The sequence below is a fragment of the Vombatus ursinus genome, unplaced genomic scaffold (genome assembly GCF_900497805.2).
Source record: "Vombatus ursinus unplaced genomic scaffold, bare-nosed wombat genome assembly UNPS02011369.1, whole genome shotgun sequence".
Classification (NCBI taxonomy): Eukaryota; Metazoa; Chordata; class Mammalia; order Diprotodontia; family Vombatidae; genus Vombatus; species Vombatus ursinus.
In genome coordinates this window covers 1,338,352-1,357,415 of record NW_020951147.1, presented here as the reverse complement: position 1 = coordinate 1,357,415, position 19,064 = coordinate 1,338,352, and the positions used below count along the sequence as shown (strand labels likewise).

At 50.0% G+C, this 19,064-nt stretch overlaps 1 protein-coding gene across 2 annotated transcripts in view; it reads left to right on the top strand.

The window, feature by feature from the left end:
• ANO1 (anoctamin 1) overlaps positions 1–19,064 on the top strand; it is a 193,163-nt gene that overhangs the window by 121,352 nt on the left and 52,747 nt on the right. Inside the window, exons 4-12 of one of the 2 annotated variants that reach the window (XM_027856108.1) lie at positions 68–166; positions 1,041–1,192; positions 4,532–4,586; positions 9,092–9,137; positions 11,836–11,901; positions 12,404–12,459; positions 14,086–14,127; positions 17,033–17,097; positions 17,926–18,060. In XM_027856108.1, coding sequence (XP_027711909.1) covers positions 68–166; positions 1,041–1,192; positions 4,532–4,586; positions 9,092–9,137; positions 11,836–11,901; positions 12,404–12,459; positions 14,086–14,127; positions 17,033–17,097; positions 17,926–18,060 — 716 coding nt within the window. The remainder of the gene's footprint in view (positions 1–67; positions 167–1,040; positions 1,193–4,531; positions 4,587–9,091; positions 9,138–11,835; positions 11,902–12,403; positions 12,460–14,085; positions 14,128–17,032; positions 17,098–17,925; positions 18,061–19,064) is intronic. The other variant, XM_027856109.1, reaches the window with a different exon arrangement.

Genomic DNA, 19,064 nt, shown 5'->3' with positions numbered 1-19,064 from the left:
GAGCTGGACTGCCAGTCCCAAGGAGCTCTCTAACTGCCCCAATTGAAGCTCTTTTCTCTCCTTCCAGACTAAAATACATGGAATTGGATTTGTGAAGATCCATGCGCCCTGGAACGTTCTGTGCCGAGAGGCTGAATTTTTGAAACTCAAAATGCCCACCAAGAAGGTGAGCGCTTCTCTGTCTATCCTAGCCCTACCATAGCTTCAGGAAAGCTCAGGAGCATAGGCTATTGACATGGGGCCGGGCTGCTTGACAAGATGGTTTGCTGGTCAGTTGCATGGCCCTCCATGCCAATGGTGACTGGTCTTTTTTCTCCACCAAAGTATTCTCAGTAACAATAAGAAGGCACCTGGCCTCCCACTGCATTTGCTCTTGGAGGGGACAGTTGCAGAGATTGTTAAAACTTCCTCCTTACCTCCCTCTGTCCATTTTGCAGAAAAGAAGCACAGACCTGAATCTGGGTCTGGTATTTTGTGGCACACAAAACACCAGCCCAAACTGGGAAAAAAGGCTCAGATACTAGAAGAGATGGCTTTAAAGCCCCCTGGAATGGGTGGCCAATGAAAATTCGATGAAACTTTGGGCTCCGAGCCTCCACTGGGGCATCTTTGCCCAACTTATCCTTTTCCTTTTGCCCCCATTTCCTGCTCACTGAACTCCTGAAAGTGGACAGCTATGAAGGGATTTTACAGCCTGTTCCTTACAGTTTATTTAGCTTGGTTTATTTCTCTGTAGAGACAAGAACTAGAGGTATGATGGGTTGTTTACATAGTCCTATCAATCAGACCGTGCCTTCTTGCATCATCTAGCAATCTCCCAGAGAACAGGCATCTCCTTGAATGTGTGACGAAAGTGCTGGATTTGACGAGCTTGCTGCTTTCTCTCCATCTTCCTCCCAGGCTCTTTGGGAAGGTCTCTCTGTCTTCATATGTACAGCAGGATCCTGCTGGGCCTGTGCTGGACCAGATCAGAAGGGTCCCCCCCACACACACACAGCCGAATGATACCGGTTTCCTTTCCTTTCTCCCCCAATCTGCAGATGTACCAGATTAACCAGAGCCGGGGCCTCCTCAAAAAAATTAACTCCGTCCTCCAGAAAATGACAGAGCCTATCCAACCTCGGGTGGCTGGCAACAGATCCCAGAGCATGAAAAGACTCTCTTTCACCTTCTCCAGGGAAAAGCAGCACCTGTGAGTATGAACTGAGCCTGGCCGGCCCAGGCTTCCGGCTTCCGGCTTCTCGCTGCTCAGACTGCCCGGGGCACCCGGGTATCTCGTCTTTAGAAACTGAGAGGTTGCACGGCTGTTCTGCTGGCCCCCTCATGTCTGGCATGGCTCTTCTGCCCGGAGAGTTTGTAGAGATGTTCAGTGTGGATGGCAGTCAATAAATCACTGTAACTCCAGAAAGGTGGATTGGTCATCGACGGGTGCCAGGCCCTGCCCTCTGATGTCAGAGGTTCAGGGGTTGTCGGGATACAAAGATTGGCTGGCTTGTTGTCCTGGACATGTCCAGCCCATCCTTCATGCTTGCAATGTTCTCCGTTCTCACCTGCCTCTTGCAATGCCAAGGTTTACTAAAGTGGGACCTCCTACTCATTTTTTATCAAACTGCTAGCCCTTAGTTCTGCCCCTACCCAGAATATATTACTTGGTGTTCTATCCGCATAGCTTTTCTGTTCACTTTTCTATGTAGACACACAGACACATGTGTGTCCTATGTAGACGTGTAGATACATGTGGATATATAGATATATGTGTCCTGTTCCTCCCCTTGGTAGACTGTAGGCTCATCAAGGTGCCAGGAGGCTTCTCACTTTGTATCCCCTAGTACAGAGTAGGCCTGGCACATAGTGGGTACTTTATAAAAGTGTGGAGTCGAATTGAATGAAAAACCATCTGACCTCTGTCCTCAAGGAACCTAGTGTACAGGGAGGGTGGGGAGCGGGCAGTCCAGAGTGAGAGAGTGTGGCAGTGTGCCCACCAGGGAGGGTGCCCCGAGAAGCTGGGGGCTAGGCCAAAGGTGAGCAAATAAAGGAATCCTGGGAGAAACCAGAGAAGGGAGAGTTCCCTCCCTCTAGAGCAGGTGAGAAGAAAGACAAGCTGTCCTCCAGCCTGAAAGCAGGTGGCCAGCTCCAGAGGAAAAGGGATCCCAGACTGGCGCTCAGAGCCTCGTGGCCGGCTGAGGAAGCCAGGAGGAGGAGCAGGAGGCAGCCCCTTGGGGAGAGGCACCTTAGGAAGCCAGGCTTGAACCGGGTGTCTTCTCCCTTGCCAGCGCAGGGAGGCGGTCTGGTCTGGGTCGAGGGCAGTTGGCCTCGCTCCTAATAAGGGAATACTGTTTTCTTTGGTTTGGAACCAAAGGCCCCTAAATCAATAAGGCTGCCCCTCCTTCTTTGCACCGGTGTCATCTCACAAGTAAATACTGTTTGCAGTTACACCCCTGGTGATACTGAGCAAGCCAGTGAGGTTGTTAACAGGTCCCACAGCAGCCTCAGTCCTCTGTCCTCCTCAGCGTGTCCCTGTAAATAGCAACGTGTGTCAAGAGCCAGGGACTGAATGTTGCGGATCCCAACCCACCAATAATGCAGAGATTCAGCAGAGGGGAAGGGACTGGCCCAAGGTCTCATGGCCCAGCAGTATGTTAGGAAACCGTGCCCTGCCCCAACTGGCTCAGTGGTGGAGTCCCAGGCTTGATGTCACCACGGACAAGGCCCAGCCTGTTTCACTCCATTAGCCAGGGTGGGAAGAGGTACAACTTACCTTGGGGTCTCTGCTGGCACGGGACAGTAACCACCTCCTACCTCCTGTGGAAGGCAGAATAAAGATTCTGTCACATCATTGGTATCCACCTAGATGCCTTAGCCCCTGTTGAGACCACAAGCTCCCTAAGGGAGTCAAAGTTTACAGAGCACTGGAGCCTCATAGTGTTCCTGGGTGGAAAGTTAATACCTCCATCGGTATAATAATAATAATAGTAATAGTAACTAGTGTTTGTAGGGCTACCGGGGTTTGCAAAGTCCTTGTGTTACAATCCTTTTTGATCCTCACAACGACTCTGGGAGGCAGGTGCTGTGATTATCCCCATTTTACAGATGGGGAAACTGAGGCAGATGGGGGTTAGGTGATTTGTACAGGGAGGGACACACAGCTAGGAAGAGTCTGAAGCAGGATTTGGAGTCTTTTGTACTACTGCGCCACTGAGCTGTCCATATGCTGAGAAACCTGTGGGTTCACGTGCGCAGGGGTGCCAGCATGGGAACGTCCAATTGTGATTCAGCCCTCTGCCTGTCTACAATGTAGAATTTTAGCTAGCTTGGAATCCAGCCCTCTGCTCTTTGCACTAAGCTACCCCACTTCGGATGGGATGGAGGTTAAAGGATACAAGAAGTTGGGCTAGGTGACATCTGAAGCCCCTTCTAGCCCTCAATCTGAGATCTACATTGGATCAAAGAGGAAACGGAAGGTCAGAGAGAGGGGTGAGAGGACTTAGCTGTGATCACCCAGAGGTGACAGAGGTGCCATGTGAACGTTGGTGGCTGAGCACAGACCCCTGAAAGATCAGTCCCATCCCACGAGGTCCTCCTCCATGGTGAAGCCCGGCTTCCCAGCCTAGAGCGGGCCACCCTCCGCTGCTGCTGCTGCTGACTCTTCTGCATGACAGGCAGGGTGATGTGGGAAGAAGACTAAAAATAAGGTTAGAAGGCTCCCTTACTTACTAGCGGTGTGTGACCTTGGACTATTCACTCCCCTTCTCTGAGGGTCAGTTTCCTCACCTATTACATGGATGTGTGTGTATATAATCATGGGATCTGGAGCCCGAGAGTACTTGTTCAGTCATGTCTGACTCTTCATGACCCATTTGGGGTTTTCTTGGCAAAGATACTGGAGTAGTTCCATTTCCTTTTCCAGCTCATTTTACAGATGAGGAAACTGAGGCAAACAGGGTGAAGCAACTTGTCCAGGGTCACACAGCTAGTAAGTGTCTGAGGCCAGATTTGAACTCAGGTCTTCCTGACTCCAGGCTCAGTGCTCTCTCCATTGCACTGCCTAGACCCGAGACTACTACCTCCTCTATTTTACCCACAAGAAAACTACAGCCCAGAGAGGTTAAGGCGCTTAGTAAAGTCACATAGCTGGGATTTAAACCCAGATGTCCCTGACTCCCAAGTCCAATGTTCTCTCCAGTGCCTTTCCCTGACAGAGTTGTGGCAACAATGATTGAGGACGAAGCCTGTTCGTGAGTGAGTAGCCATTCATGTTCTGTATTTAATTCCGAGTAGCCTAAGTGAGTTCTCAGGGTGGGTGGGTGGGGGAAGCCTTGTAAAAAATAGCAAATATGTTGTCTCCTGCTCATGGTTTTCTCCCCCAAAGAAGGCTTGAACAAAAGTGGTCAGTCTTCATTCTTAGTTGCCAACAATGGTCCTGTTTCTGTGATCATTTGTGACATTATCACTTCCCAATTCCCAATAGACAGAACATGGGCCAAGGCTCTCTCCAGTAACCAATGCCCTGTTCTCTTCAATATCCCCACAGGTTTGACCTGAGCGATAAGGATTCCTTTTTCGACAGCAAAACTCGGAGTACCATAGTGAGTATGGCTAGCCTTCTTGTGTCCTCTACAGCTGAGGGGTTGCCCTTGGGAATCCAATGTGAGTTTCCTTTCCAAGGTCTTCATCCAATGGTAGAATGGTATTCATGCCATAGTCATGAAATGACAGATTCCAGAACTTAGAATATTATGCTGACCAAAAGTGGGGAAGAAGAAGGCTTCCTTGTACGTTGTGGGAGAGAGGCAAGAAGTACAATGTGTGCCTCCACCTTTGAATAATGTCTCTGGTCCTGAATCATTGTAAATCAGAGAGAGAAAAGTGATGACTCTCTCGGAGCCCCCTGAAAATTCAGCCTGGGTTGTATTTTGTAAGCTCCAACCCACATATAACTCCTCAGCTTTGGAGTTAGATGGCCCCTGGACCTGCCTATCATGGAATGTGGGTCTCAGAGAAGCCAGGCACCAGGTTTGGTGTGGACATTGCGCCCATTGGTCAAAACAAATGAATGCTTACAATCTGACCGGGGCCACCCTGCCCTGGTGCAGGGGCTGCTTTGTGTTTATCTATCAGCTGCCAGCTGGGAAGGCAGCCATTCCTCATGCTGTATGTGCCTCAGCTCAGGGCAAGCCTTTTATCTAAACAAGAAATTAAGGTTTCAGCCAAGTTGCTGTTCTGAGGCCTTCTCTGCAGAGCAAATAAACAAGTCTGGAGTTTGAGTCTAGCTGGGGGAAAGAAGGCACGGATCAGGTGGCCACGAGTCCTGCTCTGGGTCTGCCCAACACTTCTGCAGTGGGTCCACTAGACTTGAGGGGAAAGGGGCTTTTGTTGGCCCAGCTGTATTGCAGCTGAAGAATACACAAGATTTTCTTAAGAGGGAGTTAAGAAGAGTCTCTCTCCTCAGCAAAGTGCTTTTCAAGACCTAAACTGCTGGTGGGCACAGTCCCATAGCCTGGGGACCTGGCCAGATTGGGAGCTAGATCATAGAGGCAAAGATTCAGAGCTGGAAGGGGCTTTACCGATTTTCTAGACCACCCACCTCATTTGACACATGAAGGTCCAGAGAGCTTAAGGAGCTAGCCCCCTTAAGGAAGGAGGGAGCAGAGGTTGGATTTGAACCCAAGTCTCCTAAAACCAGTTCTAAGCCCCCTTCCAAGACACTGTGCCCTGCTTTTGCTCTCAGCACAGCCTGTTCTGCTCCACCCTGGACCTAAACCAGAATCCCTAGAGCATTCCCAACTAGTAACTAGCCTTTCTGTGCTACAGGGCCTCAGAGTGTGGGAATCCACTCCCACTTCCAAAAAGAGGATCCCCCCCCTTGGGGCCAGCTCTCTTTGGTGGTTGGGGGCGGGGGGTGGTCCTTATTTAATCTAGCTGAATTTGTCCTTTCTGCCATCCACTGTTCTTGGTTCTGCCTCTGGGGCCAAACAGAATAAAGTCAATCCCACCCTTCAAATGCTCCAGACACAGCTCTTTTCTGCCTGTATCTTTACAGGCAGAACCTCACCCTCCTCCCAAATTAACTTCAGCCAGTCCCCAGATGGCATGAACTCAAGGCCCTTCCTCATCCTGGTTGCCCCCCTCTATGTCCTTCTTGGAGCAAGGCCTCCAGGTGGAATCTGAGTAGGGTAAGCTGATGGCCAAGTAAGGAAGACCAGAGGCCATTCTCTGCCCCAAGTCCTTCCCCAAGTCACCACGCCCCAGTGCCCTGAGACTCTACCACTCCCATTAGCAATAGAAAGTCTTGTCCTATATTATAACAGCACTATTTAGGCCTTGAAAGGCAGGCAGTCTCCAAGAGAGCTTTGGAGTCCCCATTCTGCTACTTATCAATTGTGTGACCTTGGCCCAGTCACCTGCCTCTTCTGAGTTTCCATTTCACTCCTAGGTGAAGTGGAGAAGATTATTGCTTGTCTTATCTCCATCAAAGGGGCCTTCAGAAAAGAATTTCACTGTCACGTTTCCAGCCTGATCCAAGGGGGAGCCGTTGTTTTTAGTGGGAGAGTTTAAAACGCCCATCAGCAGGTTCCCAAAGACCCCTTCCTTCTTGTTTCTCTTCTTCAAAAAGTACTCCCTACCTGCCAATAATGAGCTGGGACCAGACCTGTGGTTTCCCCTGGGGAAGGACCTCCTGGTGAAGCATTTCCCTCTTCGAGAGCAGATTGGCCCCTTCTCACCAACAGTCTTAGACAGGAACCTGGGGCAGGGAGAGGTTAGCCTCCTTAGCCAGTGTACCTTGGAGGCAGGACCTGAACCCAGCTCTTCTGACTCTGAGGCCAGCCCTGCCACCACTACAACATGCTCACTGCCTCTGTCCTTATTGCTCTGAACCTGAAGAAAGCATCCCGCTCACACTTCTGTTGAAGTCTGATCTAGTCTCCCTTTCCCCACAACCTTCCTCTGTTGGTGGAAGCTGCTAGAGGGAAGGGGCTGTCCTTTTACTTGTATCCCTTCCCAACATGCGAATGCCTTTGCACACAGTAAGTAGTTAATAAATGCTTCCTTCCTTCCTTCTTCTCGGTGCTAAGCTTTCTTATCTGTAACAGATAAGAATAGCCCAAACAAACCTCCCTGGGTGGTTGGGGATCAAATGAATTAATGTATGTAAAGTGCTTTGCAAACATAAGCTTTATTGGCTGTGATGGAAGAGGATTGTAAGTCCAGGTGAGTCCAAGCTGAGAGTAAAACTGAGGTCATGAACTCGGGGGAATGATGGAAAGATACTGGGGACCTTGGCCAGAATAGGGAAGTTTGGAACTGGGGACAATGGGGTCAGGGGAAGGGAGAAAGAAGGAAGATGAGAAGTTCTGGTTTTGGCACACGTTGCGATTGAGATGCCCAATAGATGTCTAGTTTGCCATGTCCGAAGGGCAACTGGCAGGGTTTAACTGTGCCTTAGCAGAGACTAGGGCTGGAAATAGAGATTTGGAAATCACCTGCATAGAGATGGGCATTGAACCCATGGGGCTGCTGAGATCACCAAGGGAGATAGGACAGAGGAGAAGTAAAGGGGGCCCAGGAGAAAGTCGAGGGGGAAACCCAAGATTAGTGACCGCGACAGATAAAGAGATCTAGCAAAGGAGGGTAATTAACAAGCCAATGGTAAATAAAAGGTCTTGCTGCAGTAAGTTATCACCGATGTCTTAGGTTTTGTGTATGGCCTTGATCCACGGAGTGTCCTGATAAGTTTACCAGGTGGGCAGGGAGAGTGATGGCCAGGCTTCCGGGGTGGGGCGAGGGTGGGGCATCAGGGATTTGAGCCTTTGCTTGAGACTGTGTCCATTGATTCCTTCTTGGGAGAACTAAAGATACCCTGAGGAAGACTTCATGACTAGGATTCCTCCAAGATGAGCAGGCTGACATGGAGATTATAGGAGGAGCCCCTCTCTCCTTTGCACTGGTCTATCAAAGGTGGATGGGGGAGGTCTTCATCTCAGCCCTTGCTTTTTGCCTCTTTCCTCCTGGTTTTGAGATCCTGAGAGTGCCGCAGAGATAGCAGTCCCCACAGGTGTCGCCATCCCACTGGCCCATGAGCCATCCTCCTAATCTTAGGGGTCACCCCAGTCACCGAGACTCAATCAGAGCTCATCCTTGGTCCTCTCAAGGAGATGCCAATGGACATAGCCATTGTGTGAAGATGTACTCTTAGGACTTCCAAATGGAGCCTCACCTCCCTGGGAGCTCCCCAGGTTGATCAGGTGCCTTGTTAATTAGACCCTCAACATTAGGAATATAATGACAAAATTAAGCAGGATATTTAAGGCCCTTTAGACATCCTGCAGTAAGATCTCAGGATTCCTTACCTTCAATGGATTTGAAGAATATTAGTCTAGCTGTGTGACCCTGGGCATGTCACTTAATCCCATTACCTAGCCAAAAAAAAATAGTATTGCCTCCTTTATAGAAGGTTAGACCTTTTATTTTATAAATGAGTTGGTTTGAAATAAGGAGAAAATAATTAGAGGGGGTAGGAATTAAACACACACCCCCTCCCCCGTAGTTCAACATCGTTCTGAAAAGACAGCGGGGTGTCTGACATCCCACAGGGAGCATAACAACACCCCTCCCCCAGATTCTGCCTCCTGACACTTAGCTGGGCACCACCAGACTAAGCATTCACTCATGGTTCCCAGAGGAAAAACCTCGAACAATACATGAGGCCTGTGATTGATGATCTACTTGACAGGAATGAAAGACAGAATCAGCGATAGCCCCATCCCCTGCCCTGCCACAGTCCTGTTCTTTTTGTGACATGTCTCCTGTGACTCTGGGCACACACAAGCAGGCTTCTTGGGATTTCTCAGGAAAGTGGGTCTTCCCTGGGAAAGGGGCTTCACCTCCATTGCCGGCATCATTTCAGACGCAAGTGCAAAACTGGGGTCGTGGGATATATGTCTGCTTGTACCCTGGAGTTGGTGGAAATTGGCATGAGGGGTCTTAGAGAAATATTCTGTTAATGTTGTATATTTCCTAAAAATGAACCACCACACCTCCCCCTCATCTGTATCTCTCCCACCCCCCACCCCCATCTTTGTCTCTGACATAGGTGTATGAGATTTTGAAGAGGACGACCTGCTCGAAGGCCAGCATGGGTAAGGAGACATGTGGAAAGGGTGGAAATCCACTCAGCTCTGTCCCTTTTCCAGTGCAGACCTGGAAAAGGGGTGAAGGGGTAGCACCCACTGAAATGGTCTTCCTTTATTTTTCCCTCATTCTGGGGTTTTTGATAATGGTTTAATTGCATGTGCCAGTTTTCAACAAGAGCTGAAGTGCATATATGTTTTCATGTTGGTCAGTCTGGGTCAGCTGGCCCAGGACTTTCTTGGTACTGAGGATTTGTACTGATCTACAGAGGGAACCTTTAAACTCTGTGGCAGGAGATCTCAATAACACTGGCTGTCACTGGACGGGACCAAGAAATCATTCCTTTCTCTGGTGGAGTCAATAGCCATTGAGAAATGGTAATAACAGCATTCCTAGTTGGTATCAGAGAACTCGTCATCAAGCAGCTGCTTTGGGCTGGGCACTGTGCTTGGTGCTGAGGTTTCAAAGACAGAGAGGAAACCAAGGTCTGCCCTCCAGGAGCTTACACTCTACCCAGACCTGGGCTCCCCAGGGGAGCCTCCTGACATGCTGAATTGGCCCACAGCTGGGGCTGACCTTAGACCCTCCAGTCGTAATGGGGTCAGGACGTGGACCCAGCTTGCCCATCCCCCCGACTGCATGGGCAAGGATGGCTGGTGACCTGTTATGCCATAGAGAGCTGAAATGAATAGCTTGTGGTTCAGAGTGGAGGCTGGTGATAAGTCGCTCTGTTCTCAGGGATGCTGATTCTAACCACAGCTGACTTCCTGTGGGGGCAGAAATTCCCCCTGAGGGAACCCAAGTTGGGTGGGAGGCAAGCTTAAGCCATCAGGGTTTCCCTCCTCCCCTGGCAGCTGCCAGGACTGAGCTCCAGCCCCCTGTGGGACACAGGGCATTGATGAGACGGCCGCTGGGGCCACCTGAGCAACAGAGATTCTTGGAGGGCCCTGCGGCTGATGTCCAAGGACTGGGGAGAAAGAGAGGGGATATTGGAAGCTATTTGCTACATTTATTAAACACCTGCTGTGTGCCCAGGATTCAAAACTGGTTCCTGTCCCCCAGGAGCTTCCATTCTAATGGAGAGACAACATGCAAACCACTACTGCATACAAAATGAGGGGAAGTCAGGGAGGATCTGAGCTGAGTTGTGAAGGCAGCCAGGGAAGCTGGGAGGGGACAGCATGCCAGGACAAAGGCAGAGAGGTCAGAAGTGAAGGGTGTGCTCCATATCAAGCAATCACACACTGATAGGGAACTCAGGCCACCTGGTCCTGCCCCCTCTTTTTCCAGGTGAAGAAACTGAGGCCCAGGTTAGTGAAGTGACTTGCCCCATCCCGCTCCCCAACTCTTGTGCTTCCTGGCCCACCCCAAGTCCAGGGAATCTTCCCGTGGCCCACATCCCTCCTCAGTCGAGGCACTGAATAGTGGGTGCTGTGGTCCTCAGTCTTCTTTGCCCATCCCTGGCTAGGGCAGGCGTGCTCACACTGGTCGGATCTCCTTCAGGTTTGGCCCTTGTAGACAACCAGGGAGCACAGTGGAAAGGGAGATGTGGAAAACTGGCTGCCTCAGTTTCCTTGTCTTTGAAATGGGAGCATTAATAGTGGGCAACCTCTTAGGGTTGCTATGAGATGGTATCGGTAAAGTGCTTTGTAAACCTTAAATGACAACTATTATTATCGTCCATCAGTCTCGGCTTCCATCTGGCCTGAATTCCATTTCATTGCAACAGCTATCTCCATGTGCAAGGCCCTGAAGATTCCATGATAGGAGTAGGACCCAGTGCCTGCCCTCTGCAGGCTTCCGGGCCAGGAATGGCAGACAAGGGTTGGGGAAGTCTGACTGGACTAGTGGCCAAAGAGAGAGCCCTGGAGGAGGTGAAAAGGCAGACGTGGAATTCTTTCTGATGATTTACAGTGAATTCCTTCCTCTTCAGAGCCAGAACATAGGATGACAGGGTTATTAGTGGGAGGGACCTTAGAGGTCCTCATTTTACCGAGAGGAAGTGACTTACACAAGGTCACTCAGCTGGAGAAATAGTCTTGGAACATAGATCCTCATTTTCTACTCTGCCATGAACTCTCTTTTCAGTTCTGGTCCAATCAGTGAGGTAACTTAGCCACCCCCCAGTAAAGAACCCCCTTCTGGGGAAAGTCCCCTTCCATTTAGAAGAGGCATCTACAAACTCCCTGGGACGAGCCCCTCAGGGCAGGTTAGTGGCCTTGGCTCAAGGATTCTGGTCCATCACCACCCTCCCGAATTCTGGTCCAATATCTTAGGATCAGAAGATCTTAGGTATCCTCGAGGCCAAAAGTCCAGCCCTCTCATTTTATAGGTAAGGAAAACAAACAGTCCTTGGAGGTTAAATCAGCTTCTGGGGTTCCTCTGATTCAAGAGCCAGTGTCCTCTCCACTGTCCCAGACAGAAGCTTATAAGAAGCCAGCCCTTACAGACCTCACTGCCCATCCCTGACTCCCAGGGCTAGCTGAGATGGCTTCTAAGAATAAGTCTGACCTTTGAAACATCCCCCCACCAGAAGGGCCCAGAAGTTTGGCCCCGGCCTGGGTCCAAGCCCAGTCCCAAGGGGAATTGTCCCTGAGCCTTCCTGAGTCGTTCCCCGCCCCCACTCCCTCGCTTCTTTTATTTCCAAATGCAACATTGAATTGCCGGAGGCCCATTCATGTAACTAATAGACTGATGTGTAAACAGGGCAAGGAGAGGGAAGAAAGAAGGATACTGCCCTTTTAAATAAAAGGAGAAAATGTGGTCAATATGGTAAGTCCTGTCTTCCCACTCCTGCCCAAGGCTGTGGGAAAACTCTCCCTCCTGCTTCTCGAATCAGTCTCCAACCTCGTTTTAAATTGTGTGTGTGTTTCTTCACATCATCGATTTCCCCTTCCGTGTTTTTCTCGTGATTTGACCTTTTCTAACCCCTCCAATACATACTTTCAAATCTGCAGGCTTTCCCTCCCAAGCAGGTAGGGTAATAGGAGTAACTCATTCTTAGTTCCTCCCAGACATAATGCTATCTTTTTTTCCTCTGTAACTTTCTAATCCTGAAAATTGAGCATGTTTTAATCTTCTGCTTAGTAACAGTCGTAAGGGAGGCGGCCTCTCCGGGAAGATCAATACAGAGGGATTTCTGATTTCTGGGGAGCCAGACTTACTGATTTCTCTTGGTGAAAACTCTTTTAGTGGCTGAGATATTTCTGTTGATTTCAGGAGAACATGGGATGTGGGGCTGGTCACTAATCCCTCACATGCCTCTCTTTTTAAGGAATCACCAGCCTCCTGGCCAATGGAGTATATACCGCAGCCTACCCCCTGCATGATGTAAGTGACCTGGCAATGCGCTTCATCCCTGTTTGAAGGGAAGAGGGAAATGCCTCATATCATGATTTCAGTTCTTTTTGTCAGTTTATAAGCATTGATCAAGTGCCTACTATGTTCTGGGAACCATGACAGGTATTGGGGATGCACAGACAAAAACCGAAAAGAGTCTCTGCCCTCACAAACTTGGGCTTTATTCTGTTCCCTGAATAGCCAATCCATTTACACTGATGAGTAAATCTATGACAGTTTGAGGCAGGAGACACCTGCCAGACCAAAAGGGCTTCCCCAGGGAGGGGGGACCTGGGGTGGGGAACCTTGAAGGAAACTGAGGATTCTGGGAGACAGCAGTGAGGAGTAAGGGTGCATCTGGCATGCTGAACAGCCTGAGCAAAGGTGGGGGAGATGGACTGCTGAGCTTATGGAGCCAGAAGGAGCCTATTTGACTGGAGCATTGAGTAGAAGTAGAATGATGGGTAAATATGTGCAGAAAGGTGACCTTAAAGCCTAATGATGAGAAGTTTTAGCTTCCAAGAAGGCAGGTTATATTTGATACCAGATGCAGTAGGGAGCCCGAAGGTTATTGAACAGAGGTGTGACGTGTACTTTAGGGAAATGATTTTGGCTACCACAGGGTAGGTAGGTACTCATTGTTAATCGATAGGAAAGAGCCCTGGCTTTGGACTCAGTTTTCAGGTTTGGATTTTGGATCTACTACTTGCTCCCTGGGTCACCATGAAGGGCCCAGGGCCTCAGTTTCCCCAACTGTAAAAAGAAAGGAACTGGAAGCTAGGAGTCACTTAACTGTCTCAGTAGTCCAGGGGAGATCTCCACTCTGATCATCCAGGGGTGGGGAGAGGACTGGCTCTGGCCTTATGTGCCAGGTGACACGGGCTGAGAAGAGCTGCTCTCGCTTCCCCAGTGAGGCCCCCAGCCATCGGAGGGTCATGAGAGCAGCTCTCCAGCCCCACTTCACAGAGGCAGCTGAGGACTGGGCTGAGGGAGGACACCTTCTCCCCGGGGCTGACCGACTGCCCCGCTCGGCTTCTCCAGAGCAAGAAGCTGGCTTCCTGGACGCATCCCAAGGATCTCTGTCCCCTGAGCAGATGGGAGCCTGTCTATATCTGGCTGCCCTCAGGCTAAAGAGAAGAACCACGCTGTTTTTAACTCATCTGTAAAATGGGAATTCTTGGATCCTAAATCATAGACCGTGGAGCTAGGAAGGGCCATAAGGCTCATCCAGTTGAAACTTTTTATAGTTGGGGAAACTGAGGCCCTGGATCCCTCACAGTGACCAAGGGAGCATATAGCAGATCCAGAATACAAACCCAAGACCCAAGTCCAGAGCCAGGGCTCTTTCCAGTCTATCAGTAAGCATTTATCAAGCCCCTACTGGGTGCCAGGAATACAAGAAGGAATGGAACAATCCACCTTTCTCTGAGCTCACATTCTCACACACTGCATTGCCTCAAGGATCTGTCTCTGCCTTATAAGACCAGCTGGATAGAACCCCCTAAGCTGAGGGTGGGGGACTGTATGAGCGTGTCCCTGAGGGCATGAGAGAAAGGGCCTCTCCTGGCTAACCACAGAATCATGTGACTTTTCTATGCCCTTTTATTTTTTAAACAGGGTGACTTTGAAGGAGAAGATGTAGAGGTGAACGACAGAAAAGTAAGTTAAGGCAGAGTATTTGCCTGGTTCATCCCGGCCAACTACCAGCATCAATTAAGTGCCAACTCTTGTGCAGAACTTGGTGCTCAGCTTTGGGGCAACAAAGACAAAACTAGACATGGTCCCCGCCCTCAAAGAGCTTCCATTCTACTGAGGGTTGTGGGGCACAACAAAGAAATAGATAAATACGTACGTGAATGTTTGGAGAGGGAGCAAATACTAACAGCTTAGAGAATGGGGGGCTTCCTGGGGAGGCTGGCTCTGGAGCTGAGACTTGAACGAAGCCAGGGACTCTAAGTCCTTCACTTGGTTTAATGGCAAGGGCCCTGGACTTAGGTCAGAGGACCTGGATTCAAATCCTGCTTCTGACACTTCACAGCTTGGTGACCTAGGGAAGTCACTTGATGTGTCTGGGTCTCAGTTTTCTTATAAGTTAAGGTTGTCAATTAGGTTATACTTGATGGCCTCCAAGTGCCCTTACCCCTCTAAATCAGTGATCCTAAAATCCCCAGAATCCCTGGTGGACCCCTTCACTGAACTTGACCAGAGTTCAGGGTGTCCCTGCTCTGATCTAAATGGCCTCTAGTCAATAAGTCAGTCAATCAGCAACCATTTATTGAACACCCACTATGTGCTGGATGCAGGAGGCACAAAGACAAAAGCAAAATCAGCCCTGGGCTCAAGGAGCTGTTCATCAATAGGGGTTGACAGTATGTGTCAGTGTATTCAAAATAAAAACCCATACACAATCGATATGCGGGAGGTAGAAGAAGGTGGAGGCATCAGGAAAGGCTTCCTATAAAAGGGGAGAATCTTGAAAGAAATAGGATTGTCAGAGGTGGAGGGGAGAAGGTGGTGCACTCCAGGCATGGAGGGGCAGCCAGGACAAAGGCACGGAGTTGGGAAAATCAAAGTGGTGTGTGTGAGGAACAAAGAGAGAAAATCGTTTGACTGGGCTGGAGAATAAGTGAAATAAAATAACAAATAATGAAGCTGGCAGGGGCCAACCTGGGAAGGGCTTTCCAGAAGCCAAGCAGGGCCTTTCTGCTTGATCCTGGAGGTGTCCAGGAGCCCCTGGAGATAATTGAGGGGACGGTGGAGGGGATAACATGGTCACAGCCGCTTTAGAAAAAGTCACCTTGGCTGAGTGGAGTGTCCCGTTGGAGAGGAGGGATGCTGAAGGCAGGGAGGCCAACCCAGAGCCAGCTCTGTGGTGATTTCCAGGGTCACCTTCCATCACCATGCCTCCCAGTCCCTCGCAGCAGATGGCCTTGCCTCCTCCCTGTGTGCCATCACAGAATGGTAGAGATCATCAGGGGGCCAGCCCATCCATTTGAAGGGAAGACAGGGTCCCTCACATTATCCCCACACCCCAACATTGCCAAGCTGCCATCCCATACACCAGACTCTGAGAGTGGCTTCTGAGTGGCTTTCTCCATCAGATTCATCTTTGTTAAGTAAGCCAAGGCTTAGTCTTGTACACTTTCCTCTATGAGAAATGTGAATCTCCCGTTCAGTGACGCAGTGTACAGCGTTCAGTATCAGGGATCGGTGGCCTTCCAAGTGCCCAGCCAAGAATGGGCTCTTGGCCTGAGCAGGGAGTCAGCTGAGGGCCCAACATTACCCTTGACATGGTGCAGGAGACTCCTAGAAATTGATATTTGGAAGCAGGGGACAGAGACTTGGCAAACACTGAGGCCCCTTCGGTCCCATCCACCCAACTCATGATCGAATTGCACAAGCCCATCTACACCCATGTGCCAATCTCTCCTCTTTTTTAAATTTCTTGTAATGGATCCATTCACCTGGTGGAGAATGAAGCCCTTGTTTCCTCCAGGGCCAGCTCTGGGCATTACTTAGGCATCGCAAAAAGTGGTTTTGGGTCACTTGTGAAGAACCTCCTTCTCTTAGGACTGCAACCAGCCATTGCCCTGCTGGAAAGAAAGTGGAGCCCAAACGGCCACGGTCTCTCAGGAATTCAGCGTATCAGCATTTGTGGAGGACAGATAGAATGACCGGCGTGGGTAGTGCTGAAACGTGGGAGGTTGAATCCCTTGGATACATTTCAGTTTGTACTTGGTTCAACCAGACTGAGGCTCTTGTCCCAGCACACACCTGAATCCTCATGGGTTTCTGTAGCCTGCAGCATCCCTCACCTGGTGGCCAGCCTTCTAGGGATGAAGAGAATAGTACAAAAGCTTGGCAAGCCTTTTCCCCCCCAGGCCAGAGTCTTCTCCTTCCTACAGAGCCCTTCCTTGAAAGGCGAGTGTCCCATTCCCCAGGGTCAGAGGGGTGACAGTAGTGAGCCTCGCTTGTGTGTGCGTGTGTGGACGTTTTTCCTAAGGGCTATAAATAACCCTGCCAGCTCTCCCAAGAGAAATGTAGCCATGTTCTTTTTGCCCTGAAGGATGTACCAATGTGGCTGTCCCCTGCCAACAAGCTTTTTCTGCTATTTCTCATGGAGAGCGTGGGTGCACTCAAGGGACTGAAGTACAGGAAAACCACAATTTCCAATGAAAAGCCCATTTTTTTCCACCCAGGGCTGGTGGGTGTGGTCCTGAGCTGCAATTTCATGTGTATGAGAAGTCTCAGTGCATAAGTTCATCCACTGATGCCCATCGGCCACTTGTCTGTACCGAGAGAAGTTAAGATACGGCTGTTCTGGGTCAGGAGCAGCACAAAAACTGGGGTCTTCCTGAGGCCATAGCCAGCCTCAAGAAACTGCACCCGCCGACTTTGCACTGTCCCATAGCCACCTAGAAATGATCCGGGACACTAACCCTAACCCTCCGACTACACCTCCTACTGTTGGTGCCTTCCATTCCTGGCTGCTTTGTCTTCCTAAGTATGCAAGAAAGGCTGGTAATGTGATTTCCTCTCCTTCCTAACCCCTTTTGTTTTCCAGATTCTGTGTGAGGAGTGGGCCACCTATGGGGCCTTCTATAAGTACCAGCCAATCCACCTCATCAGGTGAGGTCAACTTGGCCTTGAGTGGGGCCTGCCTCTCCAGCCAGAGGTCATGGGAAAATGGGCTAGGGTCCCTGGTAGTCATCAGATTCACCTCCCAGTGACAGACATGTATTTCAGATCTGCCTTGTGCCTGTAACTACATTCCACCTTGGAATCTGTTGGAACTTGAAAGAGATTGTGGCTTATAGCAAACAACCCATCTCCTTTTGAGAATTTAGTGGTTTTTCTTAGGCTGTGCCATCTAGCCTGAGGTGACTTAAGTCTGACCTAGAGACTGTTAAGTCTTTATTCATGATAGACAATGGACTTCAAAGGAAAACCTCATTCCCAGTGAAGAATTCCTCCCCTTCCTGTCTCTTGATGCCCCCCTTCCGCTTCTCCGGGCATCTCACCTAGGACGCTATGAGGAAGGTGCCACATGCACAGGGGACAGCAGGACGGAGCCATCTCTTAGGCAGCAGAGAAGGAGGTCTGGGGAACTCTCTTATCTTGTTCTTCTGAGCAAAAGGTTCTTCTCAGGAGAATGAAAAAGGGAGGATTGGGACAGCCAGCTCCGGAAGCCAGAGCCCTGTTTGTGTGTGGGCAAGACTCAAGAAAATGAGAGAGTAGAGGGAGAGGAGAAGGGATAGGGAGAAGGAGAAAAAAGGAAAAGGAAGAGAGAGGGAGGAAACATTTCCAAGAAAGACACATGCCAGGCTCAGCACCCCATTCTCCACCACTGATGTGGCAGCCCAGCATTAGAAGATGAGTGGAGGATGGGGGCACCTCTCACAATTGACTTAGGGCAATAGCTCTTTCTCTGAGCCCTTTTTTCCTTCATTGTTTCAGGAAGTATTTTGGAGAGAAGGTCGGCCTGTACTTTGCCTGGCTGGGTGTGTACACTCAAATGCTCATTCCCGCTTCCATTGTTGGGATCATCGTGTTCCTTTACGGATGTTTCACCGTTGATGAAAACACACCCAGGTAGGCCAAAAACAAATGATCACCTTGAAAGTGTTTAATTTGATCGCAGGTCCTAAGATGATCCCTAGAACTCAATTTTAGAGTCTGAGCCCCCAGTTTCAACCCCTGAGCTTTGCTACTTATGACTTCTGTCCTGGAGGCAAGTCCCCTCCCGAGACCTGAATTTCCTCACCTCTAAATGAGACTGGACTCAGTGACCTCCTAAGACCTCATGATCCTATGGTTCCAGGGGTCAACCCTTCACCCCCAAATCCCCAAGTGTCATTCCATCCTTCATGAGGAAAAAAAGGGAGACTGGTCCAAGGAAGCATACCAAGTAGATCAATATCTGCACCGAGAGGATGAAAGTTATTCCGGGGCACGAGGCCTTCGTGATGAATTTTACCGTCAATCAGGAGACAGATCAAGGATGTGACCCATTTTCATTTTTGTATAGTTCTTTTTAAAAGAGTTTAGGCACCACGTGCCCTGAGAGTGACTGCCTCCCCGCGAAGTTCGGGAGCAGGCCAGGGAGAATCCCAAAGGTTTTGTTCCTCCCCGCATCCAGCACACCTCTGCTTCCCTCCCCCTGCCCCCGACCTATCAGCCCAGTCATCTGGCGGCACTTTGCAGAAACCGTGTGCCTGAGCACAGGTTAGGTGTCAAGTGCAGAGTTAGTGTTGGCTACCTCCTTTCAAAGCCAGCTCTAACGTGTCCAGATCTGGAAGGTGCACCAGGACCTGTGAGGCTGCTCAAGGCAGCTCTCGAATCGTCTGAGTGCAAGGTGACCTTTGAGACCACAGAGTCCAAGCCCTTTGTTTTACACATGGGGAAGCCAAAGCAGGAAGGGGGAGGGCCTTGGGAAGCCAGGGGCAGAGCTAGGGGTTTAGGCTCCCAAGCCAGGGGTCTGCACCCTACTGTGTGCTGCCTGCTTCAGGGGTCTGCACCCTACTGTGTACTGCCTGCTTCAGGTCTCCACCCTACTGTGTGCTGCCTGCTTCAGGGGTCTCTGCCCTACTGTGTGC